General features: G+C 31.9%; 2 protein-coding genes across 2 annotated transcripts; both read left to right on the forward strand.

Annotated features, from left to right (window-relative positions):
- Positions 1 to 2,906: 2,906 nt before the first annotated feature.
- On the forward strand, positions 2,907 to 3,605 carry LOC139493978 (uncharacterized). The gene has a single exon (XM_071282146.1). It carries the CDS (start codon positions 2,907 to 2,909, stop codon positions 3,603 to 3,605), a length of 699 nt encoding a protein of 232 aa, XP_071138247.1.
- A 13,302-nt stretch (positions 3,606 to 16,907) lies between these two features.
- LOC139493979 (uncharacterized) lies at positions 16,908 to 17,996 on the forward strand. Its single transcript, XM_071282148.1, has one exon. The coding sequence runs from the start codon at positions 16,908 to 16,910 to the stop codon at positions 17,994 to 17,996; it is 1,089 nt and encodes a 362-aa protein (XP_071138249.1).
- The last annotated feature ends 387 nt before the right edge of the window (positions 17,997 to 18,383 follow it).

Below are 18,383 nucleotides of genomic sequence, written 5' to 3' on the forward strand. Positions count from 1 at the left end.
TATATACAAAATAAGGAGATGTAGTATGACTGTTATTGTATATGAATAATAAAGAGATGTGGTAAGACCTCCAGTGTATATAACAACGAGGAGATGTGTTCTGTTTGCCTATGAATCAACTATCCACCAGAGACCAATGGACGTTAATGTAAGCAACGTGAGTTTACCGTATGACCTTTAAACATGATCAAAACCAATATAATATGTACTTATACAGTTCCATTGGCATGACAAAATTGTATCCAGCGAATATTATATTAAAAACCACCGATAAGGCGTTTCATTTGTTAACAGTAAATTTTATGCAAATACAACATGTTCAAATATTGGTTTGTTTTATCTGTATGAAGAATGCGAAACGGTCCCTAGTATCCTGGTTCATTCTTAAGCAGATGCTAGTTGTATAATTAATGACCACGTAACAATCCATTTGCGGGTCCTCCTAACATTACAAATTTTTAAAATGTCAATCTATATGGGAACCAAGGACAACAGTTTGAAATAAAAAAAACACAACGTTTCAAAATATAAAGAAAATTAATAAAAATACGTTTCTTATTGTTCCATCGTTAAATAAATTGTAAATGTGAAATAATACTTCAGCCGAATTGGTTCAATTTTGTAAAAATAAGCAAAAGAAGCACTTGCAGTAAATAATGCGACTTCATTGCATCCGTTTTCCGTGACCTTCAATTTAATACCTTATCTTAAGATGTGTAACGCATGAATAAGGCGTGTTCAGTTATTAAAATGAAAAGAATTTCAACACTGAAAGTGAAATAAGGACAGTAATAATTTTTTGGTTTTCGTTTTCTAAGAATATAGTTCCTACTGTGAACAGTGTATAACTTAATTTTTCATGTACCCAATTTATTTTTTAATATTTTATGCAATTATATGTTAATTACATTTGAGTGCTTACTCTTCATGTTTAGTAGTGATTTGGTTCAGTTAAAAAAGATCAAACATTAGTATGTCTGAAGTTGTCAAACTTAATTTTAGACCCTCTTTACACAGAATTCTCAATATTTTGAGTTAGAGCTGGAAGATGTTTCTATAATGTTGATATTATTTGTATCAATAGTAGTAAACTACACTGTAAAAGTCTTTTTGAGATAAACCGGTGTGATTTTTTATTATTTATTTATTTTCTAAAATCAATGCACTACCAAATACACAACACAATTCCAAAAAGACAAATTGACCAAAACGTGTACAAGAAACCTCAAGATTGCAAAACAAACCGAATCCCACCAAAAATACGGTAAACTCGATCAAGCCCTTTGATGTGCCGGTCTGAATGGGGATCATCATTTCTGTATCTCACATTTGGAAGGTCTGTCACCTCTTTTCGTTATTGCTCAAACCAATTATTCTCTATTTTTATATTATAAACCACATTTCCCTTTTTGTTATATTTAAGAACCCTTGTTTGCTATTCTCTGTTATACTTTTTAAAATTTGTTGTTTTGGGTGTTTTCAACTCTTGTTTTGCAGTTTATTGTATGCTTTTGCCTTTATTTATCTCTTCTCTATTCTTTAACCCATTATAACGTAATTCCACATCAAAAAAGTTGTGCCAAATACGACTAAGGTATCTATGCCTAGGATAAGAAAATCCAGTTAGCATTTCGAATAATTAAACTTCTGCAAACAGTAAAGAGTGATACTTGTAAAAGTCTACGTATCTATTATACTTAATCTTCATAAGGGGACTTTGTCCTCATAATTCATCCTATGAGTCTCATCTTCTTCGTATTACTTGTAGTAAGTGTACAATTGTATAAGCAAGTTATTTGATACTTTCTTCATAAATAATTCGAAGAAAGCTATGACGTTACAATGAAACAAAAGTACGGACAGATACCTGTATATGTTTTGTAGATTGGAATAGTATCGTTTTCCATTAGATTATTTTTAGTCATATCGATCAAATTTGAAGAATTGAATGCATGGTTTTTTTACTCTTACACTTGAATTTGTACTATTTACTGACCTCATTGGGAAGTTGCTCTAATTTACCATTATTTAAAAAAAAGAAGACAAAAACAATGAATGGGATTTGATTTAATGGATTATTTAAACCAATCCGATGTTTACAATTAGTTTTATCTAAGTACAAACTATAAAAAGTCTTATGAATACTGGTATCTTAACTGATGATATTAACATGATACACCTATCGATGTCTAAAGACAAAATCAACTCCCAACGGAAACCTTCTTGTTGTAAACTTTTAATGGTAAACACTCTTTATATTTGTAAGCTTTACTGACCGAGCTTTCTTTTTTGCTTCCATTCCTTTTTATATATGGTATTATGAAATTTATTTAAGGGAAGACATATATTTAAACCAAATTAAAGTGGTCATATTTCTCTTGAAGAATTTAATATGCTTTGTTTAAATGAATATGACATAATTTCTTTGTAACACTTGTTCCAATAAGTGCACAAATCATGTATACCCACAAATGAGACATATTTGTTTTGTTCATAAGGAAGCCATTTCATAACTTCGATATGGCGACATCGATCAATAACGCACAAATACCACTTTCGTGTCAACTATGTTGTCTTTTGGCAGAAATAAAATGGAAATGTATTGAATGTGAACTATTGATGTGTGATAATTGCAAAACTAACGTTCATTCTCGGATCAAGACTGCAAACAAACATAAAATTATCACTATCCTACAGATAGGTGATGACCTCTCGGATCGTCTGAAGGCCCTTCATATTTCAGAGGTGTTTTCTTCCGTCTTTAATACATATTCATCTGATTTGAAAGGAATACACAAATTGATTTGTTGCGATGATGATATAATTTACTTTATGAGTAGTACGGATTTGAGTTGCCATTTTATAAAAGCAGAATTATTAAAATCTTCAATAAAAACATTACAAAAATGGATATTGAATGTGTCGATTTTGCTATCAGTTCTAAAGAGAAAATATTGTTTTCTCCCGAACCACGAAATAAATTATTTGCGGCGTCGATCAACAACAAAAAAGTGAAGACTGTTTTGAATATGTCTCCACTGGTAATAGTTGCAATTCACATGAGTGAACATGCTGAACGTTTAATTAGTCTCCGGGAGAAAGGTCCTCATTTCCCAGTTACTGATATTAGTACAAGACAAGTAGCTGTTTTCGGGACAGACTATAAACATAAAGCAACATTTGAACGCGATGTAACCGGGAAAAGGTTATTTAACTTTACGAGAAGAATTAAAACTGATTCAAAAAATAATATTTATGTACTAGACTGGTTTGATGTTGATCAGAGGATAGGACAAATAGTAAGCATGGATATGAGTGGTGAGAAAAGATTTGTATACAACGGATGTGCTGCGTTCAACACACACGAAGCCGCCTTTAATCCAGAGGATATTGCAGTTACATCGCAGGATACGACAATTATATCGGACAATAGTAATCATGCTTTACATGTTCTCAATATAAATGGCGAATTGATAGGACTACAAATCACAAAGAACTCGAATATTTTATATCCCTGCAGCTTAAGTATAGATAATCATAATTTTTTGTTAATAGGGTGCAGCACAGATTACGCGAAGATGCATGTTGTAAAACTTCTATTGTAACATTGTTGCTAATATTATAATGTGAAATTTCTTATAATATATTTTTCAATATGTAAGAAATCTTGGAAAAGTTGAATATAAGAAATCTCGGAAACGTTGAAGATAAAAAACATATGTTCCTTTGTTTCCATATCGTGTACACATTTTATTTTTTATGGTTAAAGGGAAGTAATCTAGAGTTGTACATTTTAAATACAAAATAAATATTTGACGTGTTATTCATTCTTATAACATATGTGCACATTTGTATTTCCTTCAAGAACCATTCAATTTGTTTAATTACGGAACAAGAGTTGGAATTGTCGAGGGCAAACAGTTCCCAATGTTTTGAGATATCAAAAAGACTTGGATTATTACCAGGTGTGATTTTGTTTCTGATTAATTTTTATTTTGTTTTCTTACATTTATCCTTTATGCTTTGTTCAATGTGCCATACACGCTTTTAGCCCTTTTTACCTCAGTTGCCAATCATTAAATTATCATTTGTAGTAACCATTTCTCAACATTCATCGTGTATATTCTTGTCTTCTTTTAGTAATTTTTAAACCCACCTGTTTTAACAATTAACAAATGGTGACAGATGGGGAATCGGAACCATTCGATCAAACTTACGAATGGATACCGAATTTCCCAGATGTTATATGGTTGTGTTGGTAAGGTCATACGGGTCAGAAGGCAAGCTAATTTACAGCTTTACAGTTTCGGGTTTTCGCAAACGTTGAGTTAATTGTTTCAGTCAAAAGGCAGTTATCTTTATTCTTCATTTTTGTCCAATTTAAGAAACATTTATTATAATATGCGAGGATTTAGTTTTGGACACTTTTTTGTATTTTGTCCATAAAAAAAAAATCGGTGTATCAACCAATTTAGTTTTTGACAGAAGAAACGTTGAAAATTTATAAAAAGACTTTTAGACCAAACGTAGAACGTATAATATGTCTGATAAGTGAAACAGGTTGTGAAATATAATAAAAAAATATGCAGATGTAACACATTCAGAAAACTATGACGATAATAACGTTTAAAAGCTGTACTTTTGGCTATGTCTATGAAGTCTTTATAAGTAATTAACCACTTTCACTCGTTTTGATGTCAATTGTATTTTGAGTTTTTGTCACTATTATGGCTGTAATTTCAATTTCACAATAACTTCAGACAAATTGTTTGTCTTGTACAAACTGAAAGCACCACAACTAACAAAACATTCAACGCACTTACCAACGACTAGAAAAAATGCATTAACATATAGATTTGACTGTCATTTCAAACTAAGTGTAGCATTATCATACTCACAAGATCCTTATTACTTAATGTAACATTTATGTGTGAAATTTACTTGCCAATGGTATGAGGTTTTGCAATGCATTCATAATTTAGTCATATCAAGTCCAGTGTGTTTTGTCATCCAAAATTACAAATAAATTGAACCATGTACAATGAAAGATAAGTCTCTGCATACAATCAGTATATATTTACTTTACAAAAAATACACAATTTTGATGAGATATATTTTTTTCTGTTAATGAGTTTATTTTTGGACATACATTGTTTACCACTGTGGAAGCAAGATTATAATGATTCGCTTAATGAAACAAAAAAATTGAACATGTAATTAAAACAAGACATTTGTCAACATCTATATAATATTGGGAGATCTTAAACCTGATTTTGAACAATCAAAGGTGTTTTTATATTGTTTGTAGATTGATACACAGGACCGTAGAATAATTTATATAATGTTTGAATGAACTATCTATAGATGGTTTTTGTTACCATTGTTGCAACACGACATTATATTTTATTATGCTTCACGTTAAAATGCCATATTTTGATTGGCTAACACGAGGGTATTAATTAACTCTATCACATTGCTGAGCGGATGACATTTTTTTTGAGTGTTACACTCTCGCCCAGACCAATCAAAAATCGATATTTAAAGAACATTGTAAAAATGGAATTTACATCAAGTAATTAAATACAATGCCTAAGTTCTACGTTTTGGCTCAGATTCTATTATTTGACTGTCAATGTAAAAAAAAACAACATCTTGCTTAACTTTTGTTGTTGTTACAAATACCCGTAACGTTGTTATACATGTACGTGACACCATAGAAAAAAACATTGCCATCTTTGGCTTCGCCACGATTGACAATGTTTTCTCGGGGTCGCAATCAGCTGTATCCCCCTCTCAGCCGTGTGCTATTCATATAATATGTTGAACTTATTATTTTTGTTGATTTTCATATAAGATTTCTATATAATGATTTTTATATCATTTTATCGTTTGAAAGTTGGAGTATAGGAAAAAGACACAGCTGTTATAAAAGCAATTTATCAGAAGGATATTATTTTGTAAAAGCAAAGTTATTGAAAGGTTCCTTAAAAGTATTACAAAATATGGACATTGCATGTACAGATTTTACTATCAGCCTCAAAGAAGAAATTTTATTCACTCCGCTACCTGGAACAAGGCTAATTGCGATGTCAACCACTACTATGAATACGGAAACTGTACTAAACATGTCCCCGATGTTAATACTGGCAATTCACATGAGTCAACATGGTGAACTATTAATAGGTCTTCGAGACAATGGCCAAAAGTTCCCTCTAACTGATTTAAGTAAAAGACAAGTAGCTGTTTTCGGGACGGATTATAAACATAAGACAACAGTGAAACGATACAGGTGAACGGTTATTTAATTATGCGAAAAGAATAACAACGGATTCAGTAAATAACATTTACGTAATAGACTGTCTTGATGATAAGGAGCGTGGACGAATAGTGAGCATAGACAGAAATGGTCGTAAGCGATTTGTTTACAATGGATGCTCGTCTTTCAATACAAAAAAAGCAGTCTTTAATCCCAGGGATATAGAAGTGACATCACAGGATAAGGCAATAATAGCAGACGCAAAAAATCAAGCTTTACATGTTCTTAATGTAAATGGAGATTTAATAGGACTACAGATAACAAACAACCTGAATATTATATATCCATATAGCTTAAGTATAGATAACGAAGGATTTCTGTTGATTGGATCCAACGTTAACAAAAACGCAAAGATATATGCTGTGAAGTTATCCTGTAAAATTATAGCAAATATGAATTATGCTTATATTTCTTCTTATTTTAAAATGTTTGCGTCGAATAAAGACACTTTGAATATAAACGTGTTTGTTAAAAATTCCGACATTTCCAAATGTCAATGATGTCACTACAGCTAATTAAAAGTATTTTTTTCCCATGGGATTTTTTTTTACTTGTGATCTTCTAATATTCCAATGGGATTTCAAAAGAAGCTCAAAAGAAAATTAATGTAAAACAAACAAAAAATACATGTATTTTTTATTTTCTGTCCTTGAGTTGACATCAAATCTGTGTCGGTAGTCAGCCCAGTAGTTATCTGACATGAATTATCATTGATATGGTTATTATATCCAATTAACATCTTCTCGTCCAGAATATGCATTTAACTTCCTACATAATGTTTAGTAGCCAGCTATCTTCATCATCATTGAAGTTAAAATAACATCTTGCATTACTGATTTTCAAAATCTTTGCATTCTTAAAGTAAAGTTCAATTCCCAATTTCTTGTAATGTGATGCCGATTGATGCATATAAAAATGATATAAAATTTTGTCCTTGGCAATTTGTAATTTTGCTACAACAATTAATAAGGATATATTGTATAATAACCAGCGTGCATGAAAGTAGGGATATGTGAAACGAAAAAGAAAAAGATAAGGTCTAGCAGTTTACAGAAATAAATTAGACTACCAATGAATTTAAAAAAAGAGATATAGTATGCAAAATATCTCCAGAGACCAAAGGACGTTGATATACACAATTACGACCCTTAACTTGGAGTCATACCGTTTATACAAAGCCATCAACATGACAAAATAATTTTTCATTAAACATACATGTACATGCCAATATTACAATAATAGTAAAATAAGAATGTGTCTGAGGACACATATATCGCCTCAAGGGCATCTCCCTTTGCCCCGCACCCGCGCCAAGCGTTGGAGCATAACCACAACTATGAAAGCCAGTCGTCTTGTAATCATCAAGGTTTGTACAACTATCACATATTGAAAAAAAAATGTTTGCTTTATCTGTATGAGGAATGCAAAACAGGTCCCTGCTTCTGTGTTCAATAAGATCTTATAGTTGAACCACTGACCACTTCACAGCTCAATTACGATTTCCTCTTTTTGCCTGACACAATTTACGCATGTAGATTTGGGATAAACACACTAAGTTTTAAAGTGTCATGGTTTAAAATTGTTGGATGGTTAAATCAAAGTTTACCCTGTTGAAATTGAAAAAAAAATAACCTAATAATCTTTTACCTATCTGTTCTAGTTTTATATAGAACTGAGAGAGAGAGAAAACACAACAATGAACGCATCAACACATTCTCAAATTTACCCACAACATCAACGTTTTAAGCTTGTATAAAAGAGGCCAAACATAACATAGCTTGCTAGTATAAAGACTTTTTTGTTAACCTTGTTGAAATGTGTTTTTTTTAGAAAAATATCTTAAAACTTTTTTTTTGTACAAGACCCGTTACTGTTTTTGGGACGGATAATAAGTGGAAATCATCATTTTAATATGTCGACATCCATTAGTAAAGCACAAACACCACTCTTGTGTAAACTCTGTAGTATTCACCGAGTGATTAAATGGAAATGTACTGAATGTAAATTATTGGTGTGTGATATTTGTAAAACCACCATTCATTCTCGGATTAGGACTGCAGACAAACATAACATTATCAAAATCCAAGAGGTATGTAATGACTTATCAGAGCGTCTAAAGACTCTTCACATATCCGAGGTACTTTCGTCCGTTTCCAATACATATACATCTGGTGTATGAGCAGTCCACAAATTGATTTACTGCGCAGATGATATAATTTATTTCATGAATAACGTTGACTGGCAGGTGTGTCATTTTATAAAAGCAAAATTATTAACTTCCATTAAAATATTACAAAAAATGGTCATTAAGTGTGCCGATTTTGCTATCAGCCTTAAGGATGAAATACTATTTGTTCCACTACACGAAAACAAACTGTTTTCGATTACAACAACAAAAATGAAAACGACGCCTGTATTGGATGTTTCCCCAAACAAAATATTGGCAATTCACATTAGTAAACATAATGAACTTCTAATTAGTCTTCGAGACAGTGGCCAAAGGTTCCCAGTAACAGATTGCAGCACAAGACAAGTTGTTGTTTTCGGGACTAATTATAAACATAGATCAACATTTGAGCGTGATACTGCTGGGAAAAAAGTTATTTAATTATGTGAAAAGAATCACAACTGATTCGGAAAATAACATTTACGTAGTGACTGGTTTGATGACGATGATAGAGGAAGAATAGTGAGCATAGACAGAAATGGCCGAAAAAGATTTGTCTACAACGGATCAACTTTTTTCAACACACAAGAAGCCGCCTTTACTCCCGAGGATATTGTAGTTACATCGAGGGATACGACGATAATTTCAGACTGTAGAAATAATGCTTTACATGCTCTTAATGCTATGGGAGAATTATTAGGACTACAGATTACAAGGAACTTGAATGTGTGTTATATCCACACAGCTTGAGTGTAGCCTATGAAGGGTTTCTTTTGGTTGGATCGAGCATAAAAAAAGACGCTAAGATACATATTCTAAAATTATTAGTTTAACAATGTGTTTAAATTTTTATATATTAGTTTATTGAAATATTGGCTTTGAACAACAAAATGTTTTTACTTCGTGTTATAATGACAAAAAATCAGTGAAGTGTACAAATCGCAATATACCATTTTGATATTAACGACTTTTAACTCCGGATACTAAAATTATTCGACAGGTTACCTTCTCTGTGGTAGGACATCCGGGTACTCGGTCAATTACAGGCAACCAAAGAAAGTAAAATCAAATACTGTGGATTCATTTATTTTCGTAAGTATTAATTTTCGAGGATCGCTGAAAACTTGTATTTTCGTGGATATTTGATTTCGTGGTTTTGTCAATCTCTGTATGCAATTCCTATTGAACATAGGTTATTTGTTAAACATTTGAATTTGTGGTTGACCTCTATCAACGAAATCCACAGTTTATGATCGGTGTAATTCGGGGGGAAATTTACTATATTCCGATGATTACGTCATGTATAGAACATTTACACAGTTAACTTTCCTTCAAAATTATAAATATCTTAAATTTACCTGTGAAAGGGGACGAAGTCAGTATATAATACTTTTTTTTCAAACATATTTATTTTTAACTTCAAAATCTGTTAAAAAAGAAACGAAAATACCGTAACATTTCCGATTTGGTTCTGTTGTTAGGGATTTAAGTTATGACGTCATATTCAATGTAAACAAAGAAACGCTATTATTAGGTAAAGTGTTTTCATATCAAAGAGTTATTAAAAATGAAATTGGTATTGTGTTCCTTCCTATATTTTACTAGACTGATAAATATATGTTTTACTCAAAGTCTTATGACAACGATACCGGAAAAAGGAAGTAGATTTCTGCGCAAATGCGGGGTTTTTAAATAAGTATGATAATAAAAAAGTTAACGATTTTGAGTTCATTAGTAGAATAAAAATTTCGGGAAATGTTCCCGATTTTCTTTACTTTTTTTAATTTTTCTACCGTAATATGGGGACTTCGTCATTTTAAACTCCTCCAAAAAAAAGATATGCACACATAAACAAACACAACACGAACGAAAAATGGTTCAGATAGCAATACATGGCACAAGAATTGCCAAATTATTTGCAATACAATTTGCTGAGAACAATATTGTTTTGATCATATGAATTAATAAAATGACCATATTAATACTCAAAACATTATTTTTTTCTTAAATACTGATCGTGACCTTCCGAAAATTCTTCTAGAACCATGAAGTATATAAGACAGTATAAGAAATTTGGCAGTTTAAATTAGGGGGAAACCCGACCTTCAATTATGATCAATACTGAAATTTGGACCATTAAATCTATTCATACATTTCAAAATCACATACAATTTAACAAAGGTTAAAAGCTTAATAAATACCCATTGATTATACTACCTATTTGCATATGAATTCATTAAGAATATATAAAAGCAATAAAACATGATGATTTTTTATTTTGAAATTTTCTCTTTTTGTTCATTATAATATCCATAAGATCATGAATAATTTCATTGGTAAACATATCATTTTTGTCTGCTGTTGTAGTTTTTCACTGATAAACTTTTCTTCGAAATATATACATTGGATAGTCAATGTAGGTCTTTATTGTGTTTCTTTGTTTACTCCTTGGTTTTGATTGTAATGTCTTTAAATAGTTTTCTTGCGAATGAAATATACAAAGAGAAACAATTCTGTTTCAATCATTATAATCTATGAACAATTTCTAGATGAACATTGATTGTATCTTGTTTTTTTTTCCTTTTATGTGCAGAGTGATCATGTTTCTTTACTTGTTGCGCTAGCAGTTTAAATACAGGGATTGAAGTTCACTTTTAAATGATAATAATAGCACTTTGATGCGACGAACGATATTTTTCCAGCAAGTCACGTCAACACTTGACGTTTCAAGCTCATAATCGAGGGTATTTGTTGTTCTTTTTTGTCGGCAAAGATTATTCTTTCTATTCTTTCTTTAAATATACTTCTTAATGTTACAATTTATTGGAAAATCATTAAAGTATCTGTAGGATTTAGGACAACCTCACATCGTCCAGATTCAGCACTAAGAAAACTGTGCGGGTTTTGATAAACTTCGGAAAGCATAGCCATTTTAGAATATGTTTATCTGCACAACCCTATTTCGGTCTAAAATTGTTCAATTAAGAAGTTACCTTGTCTTGATCATATTACTTTATATTAAGTACCTGATAATTCTAACATTATATAGCCGGTGTACTAATTTAGCATCTGTCCTAAGTAAGAAGTCTGTACTACAGTGGTTTTCGTTTATTGGTTTGTAATAAATCAGACCAGGATATTTTCAATCCGCGCTAATCCGAGGCTAGATCTAAAGTACAGATTTTTATGATGCCATCCTTAAACCAGAATTAAACAGCTGTAATCGTAGTAGTCAAACTATGCAGTTAGATTAACTCGATATCAAGCCTTTTATTTAAAGATTTCTTAGACTTTGAAAAGTTTTAACTGAGCTACTCGGAATTTAAGTTTTATCTATACCTTTTAAAAGTCTTTCTGATACAAGTTTCGATAGAACCATAATTTACATACCATTAGGTATATATCTAAGTGGAAAGTAGAATGCAAAAACGTCCGCTGGCATCCAGTCTCTGTTGAGCGAACGCTGATGGAACAAATTTACTGTAATAGGCATATACACCTTATAATATGGTTAAATAGATGACTATGCATTTGCGTTTTCATCCTTGATCCAATTTTAAATAGATTTAAGTAAATGTACAATATATTTAGATTGTCAGAAAATATAAAAATCATTTGTATGTGGACGAATATCGAGTACGAATAAATTTTTATTGTTCGACAATGTACATACGTTCAATTTACAACCAACACCTATCATAACTGTAGGTGTTTAAATCTATATCACTGTTTCTAATTTTTCAAAGAAATCGAACCGCAAAGAGGACCAAGAAATGAACTATTACACAAAAAGAAATATCCATATCACCACTTGCTAAACATGGAAGCAGGGCAACAGAAGAATTATTTGTACAAATTCAAATAAATCATAAATTCATAAATATATTTGTGTACCTGTTATTTGAACAATAGTTGGCTGATTGCAGGATAAATAAGTGTACAGACGATATCTTCCACATTTACCTGACGATAAAGTTGATATTTATCGTCTTGTTAAGGAATAAAATATATAGTGGGGTGAGTAATTTTGGAAGCCATTTAATAAACTGATCTTCGACATGGCGATATCCATTTGTAAAGCACAAATACCCCTTGTGTGTCAGCTCTGTAATATTCAGAGAGAAATGAAATGGAAATGTATTGAATGTGAATTATTAATGTGTGACAATTGCAAAAACAAAGTTCATTCTCGGATGAAGACTGCAGACAAACATAACATAATTACAACCCAAGATGTGGGTATTGACCTATCAGATAGACTGAAGACATTTCTGAGGTATTTTCGTCCGTCTTTAGTACATACACAACCAATGTACCGGGAATCCATAATGATTAGCTGCGCTGATGATATAATTTACTTTATGAATAATGCGGACGGACAGGAGTATCATTTTATAAAAGTAAAATTATTAAAAGATTCCATGACAGTATTACAACAAATTCACATTGAATGTGCCGATTTTGCTATCAGCGTTGAAGAAAAATCCTGTTTAATCTAAAACCATATACCAAATTAAAAATGACTTCAACAACTACTATGAATACGCAGATGGCTTTGGACATGTCCCCAATGATAATATTGGCAATTCACAAGAGTACACATAATGAACTTCTAATGGGTCTTCGCGAACAAGGTCCAAGGTACCCAGTAACGAAATTTTGTACAAGAAAAGTTGTCGTTTTTGGGACGGATTATTAACATAAAAGAACATTTGATCGGGATGCTAAAGAGAACATGTTATTTAAATATACAACATGTACAAGTAGAATCGCAACCGATTCGACAAATAATGTTTACGTAATTGATTTCTTAAATGATGAATTTATGGGGAGAGTAGTGAGCGTAGACAGAAATGGTCGTAAAAGTTTCTACTACAATGGATGCTCAAGTTTTGAATACACAAGAAGCAACCTTTAACCCCAAGGATATCGTAGTTACATCGATGGATACAACTATAATATCGGACTGTAACAATCATGCTTTACATGCTATTAATGCGAATGGAGAATTAATAGGACTACAGATCACAAAGAACTTGGACATTTTATATACATACAGCTTAAAAATAGACAATAAAAGAATTTTTGTAGATAGGATTCAACGAATATGAGGCGAAGATACATATTGTTAAGTTGTTGTCGTAACGTTATAACATGTGTCCTTTGAAAATATACAACTTGTATTCGCACGATTCGAATATTTGTTGTTTCCATTTCGTGCAAAAAACGACAGTGCATTGGATAGATATACATGTCATGCGGAACATCTCATCTAGACGGAGAATCAAAATTAAAAAAATAATATGAACCTTCATAATTTGATTTCTAGAGAATCCGTGTTTTGTTTCTTTTATGATAACAAATTTATGCCGCTTTCGTAGCTCCATAATATACGATACTCTAAACGCTGTTTCTTACATTGCATAACATATTTATATATGTACAAGACTTGTAATATTTTGTTGTGTATTTGAGTTAATGTCTTGTTAAAATTCATTCAACATTTTAATTTATTCATATCGCCCGTGATATTTCAATTTCTCGGAATCGTGTCAGAGTTAAGCTATGGTAGAGACACCTTTCTGGTATTGAAAAAAAAACCATATCTCACAAAATATGTTTAACCCCGCCGCATTTTTATGCGCTGTTCCAAGTCAGGAGCCTCTGGACTTTGCCAGCCTTTTTTTTTAAAGTTTTAGTTGATGTTTATGTTTAAGAGTTTAGTATGACGTCCATTTTCACTCAACTAGTACATATTTTGATTAAGGCGCCTGCTGAGGTTCTCCTCCGGGTGCGGGATTTTCTCGTTGCATGGAAGCCCCATTTGCTCTACTGCTGTTTACTGCTCTTTTGTCAGGTTGTTGTCTCTTTGAAAGATTCATAATTTCCATTCTCAGTTTTAAATGTAGTCTTAAATGGTCCTAAATACGGCAGATTAGTATTGAGCCGGGTCTTATTTACAAAAAAGTAATTGATTCTTTATTTTTGGAACCCTAAGACCCTTGTGGCGCCGACGTTTTTTGACATTGATACAATAGTAATAATGACAAACACAGAATTTACTAAAAAAAATATAATTAGTCATCAGTCCATGGTCCTGGATAGAGATGTAATATTTTTCCTAGTATTGGTATTATGTGCCTTACCTCCCTTTGTCCAGATGATTGGTATGAAATGTATAGAGTAAGGGTATATGTATCATACTATTGTTCGAAATTACCATTTTAAATGGCCAGTCAATAAAATAATCAACTGGATGGAAATAACTTTATTATGAATGATAGCTGATTCTGACAATAATAATACAAATATTCGTCTGTACAACACATGAACTTACATACATGTACAGAATAGCTAGAATTTTTTGTGCAATTCTGTGATCGAAAATAATAAAAAGTTATATACAGAAATAAAATAATGTTTTATTCGTTTTCGGTTTTCCATACAAATCAGTTTTATAATACAAAACAGTAAGCAATCATATAAACTAGCTGATATAATTCTATAGCCGACGGACAAATAAAGCTTCAGTCCAAGGTAAGAAGTCTGTCACGTGTATACAGTGGTTGTCGTTAGCTGCTGACTGGCATAATTTGTTTTCGTTTTTGGTTTGTAATGAATCAGACCGGGATATTTTCAATCCGCGCTTCTCATAGGCTAGGTATAACGTACAGATATTTATGATGCCATCCGTAAATTAAATCCGAAGCTGTAATCGTTATAGCAAAACTTAAAATACAGTTAAATAACTCGAATTAAAGCGATTCTTCTTATGATTACACAGACTATGAGATAATTTATACTTAGATACACGAAATTTAAGTTTTATCTATACCATTTATAAGTCTTTGCAGTACAAGTTTCGATAGAATCATAATTTACATACCATCAACTTTTCCAGTTGTGGATGACATTCACAAAGAAAGCTTCAAACTTAGATACCCATTGGTGACCTTCGGCTGTTAGCTGCTCTTTTGTCGGGTTGTTGTCTCTTTGACATATTCCCCATTTCCTTTTTAAACTTCATGATATATATATAGATATTGTTTGTCATGTGAGATTTTATATATTAATATTAACTTATTTAGTATCATTTTGGAAAATATTTGACAAATTTTACGGTTTATTGTTTTTATTAATTTTGATTTTATCAATTTCCGTACACAATCTTTCGTTATTTATAAACATAACATTTGACAATGTTTCAGGTCAAGTTAGGGTTATTTTTGAACAATTAATGATGAAATCTTAGTTTGTTTCCTGACCAGTTTCTGGTAATGAGATTTTGTCAGTTCCCGTATACAGTCATGTTTGTGGGGTTTCAAGTATAATAACATATGGCTTATTTCTCGGTTTCCTGATTTTAGGAGATTTTATGATAAAACCTTAGTTTTTACTCAACATCCTAATTTCTGGTTTCGAAACTTTGTCAGTTTCCTTTAAAATTGTTATGTTTTTGATGTTTCATATATAGTTATATTGCAATTCCGTGTATGACATTCGGCACAATAATGTTCAGAAGTGCTAATATAATATCGAAACTATAGAACGACTTCTTGTAGGTGTTAATTGCCATATGTTACTGTGTTTGACAAATTTCAATGTTCGTGTCTCGTTTTGAAAACAATTATAAATAAGTAAAAGTTGGAAATAACAGAAATGACCACTAGTTCATGATATGAAAAACACTCTGATATAATTCGTCTTTATTATTTACACAACAAGCAGTACAAAAAGAGGCGGGGGACATAACATATATTAGTTTTGTTAGTCGAAAAAAAAACGCAAAGGAAAAAAAGCCAAAAAGAAGACCAGATCCACAAAACATTACATCGGAAAACTAAACATTGAGCAACACGAACCACCTAAAAAAAGAGAGGATAAACTCAGGTGTTCCGGAATAGTTAGCAGTATGTTTTTGTTTCCATGACGATAAAATAAATGAACAATATGACAATAATGAGAAAGGATTATCATTAATTGCCAGTGCATTATGGTTACCAAAGCACATGTGTACCTCCTTTTTCAATGTGAAACAGCGTCCACATGATCACACTAGACAACACGAGTTTGTGTCCACACCTGTTAACAAATAGGAGAATTTTCCAAACCTGGAAACTGTGTTTATGGAAAGCGATTGCGGTTAACAGGCATACAAAATTGCTATTTTGTGTATTTTGTTTGATTTGTTTGGTAAAGTAAGAATCGGAAAGGATAGTTTAAAACAGACGTTTAAAAGAACAGTTTAATTTATGAAAGTAAGATACAAAAATTTATTGGACAAATTACTAGCTTCCTTTTTGTGTGGTATATAAGTGTGTGGATCCTGTTTTCAATTATTTATCGAACAATATTAACAATGATCATAATTTTTCAAGGAAGGAAAACCATAGCAAGTGACCACTTTTAAAAACAATCTTCAATATGGCGACATCCATTAGTAAAACACAAACACAACTTTCGTGTCAACTGTGTAGTATTCAGCAAATAATAAAATGGAAATGTATTGACTGTGGTTTATTGATGTGTGATAAATGCAAAACCATCATTCATTCTCGGATTAAGACTGCGGAAAAACATAGCATTATCACTGTCCACGAGGTAGATATTGACCTATTAGAGCGTCTTAAGGCTCTTCACATTTCAGAGGTATTTACTGCCCGTTTGAGTGCATATTCAACTGATGTGTCGGAAATTCATAAATTGATTTACTGCTCCGGTGATATTATTTACTTTATGGAAAGTAACTTTGGACAGATGTATCGTTTTATCAAAGCTAAATTATTGAAAGATTCATTAAACAAATTACAAGAACTTGACATTAAATGTGTGGATTTTGCTATCAATATTAAAGATCAAATACTATCTTGTCCTCCACCATATACCAAACTTAAAGCGACGTCAACTACTACTATGAAAACCAAGACGGCTTTGAACATGTCCCCAATGTTAATTTTAGCAATTCACTTGAGTCAACATGGTGAACTTATACTAGGTCTTCAAGAACAAGGCCCACGGTTCCCAGTACGTAATTATAGTACTAGACAAGTAGCTGTTTTCGGGTCCGATTATAAACATAGATTAACATTTGAGAAGGATGCTACAGGGGAAAAGTTATTTTATTACGCGAGAAGAATCGCAACCGATTCAACCAATAGTATTTACGTAATTGATTGGATCAATGATAATGAAAGGGGAAGAATAGTGAGCATAGACAGAAATGGTCGTAAGCGATTTGTTTACAACGGAAGCTCAACTTTAAATATACATGAAGCAGTCTTCAATCCCATGGATATTGTAGTGACATCGCAAGATACAGCAATAATATCCGACAGTAACAATCACGCTTTACATGCTCTTAGTGCACATGGAGATTTAATAGGACTACAGAACACAAGGACCTTTAATATTGAATTTCCTTACAGTTTAAGTATAGACAATGAAGGATATCTTTTGATAGGGGCCGGAATAAACAAAAAAGCGAAGATACATGTTGTGAAATTATTACAATAGCAATATAACAACGTTTACTGTCATATGTGTTGCTTATTCTTTAGTTTTCTATGTTGTGTCATGTGTACTTTTGCTTGTCTGTTTGTCTTTTTCATTTTTAGCCATAGATATAGGAAGATGTGGTGTGAGTGCCAATGAGACAACTCTTCATCCAAAAAAACAATTTATAAAAGTAAACCATTATAGGTCAATGTACGGCCTTCAACACGGAGCCTTGTAATTTATATGTGATTCTCGTTTTTTATATAGATTAGACCGTTGGTTTCCCCGTTTGAATGGTTTTACACTAGTAATTTGGGGCTCTTTATAGCTTGTTGTTCGGTGTGAGCCAAGGCTCCGTGTTGAAGGCCGTACATTGACCTATAATGGTATACGTAATTTAAAAAC

Source organism: Mytilus edulis, chromosome 11 (assembly GCF_963676685.1).
Source record: "Mytilus edulis chromosome 11, xbMytEdul2.2, whole genome shotgun sequence".
Taxonomy (NCBI): domain Eukaryota; kingdom Metazoa; phylum Mollusca; class Bivalvia; order Mytilida; family Mytilidae; genus Mytilus; species Mytilus edulis.

Coding starts and splice junctions, on each gene's coding strand:
- LOC139493978 (XM_071282146.1), top strand. CDS start 2,907: ATGGATATTGAATGTGTCGATTTTGCTATCAGTTCTAAAGAGAAAATA.
- LOC139493979 (XM_071282148.1), top strand. CDS start 16,908: ATGGCGACATCCATTAGTAAAACACAAACACAACTTTCGTGTCAACTG.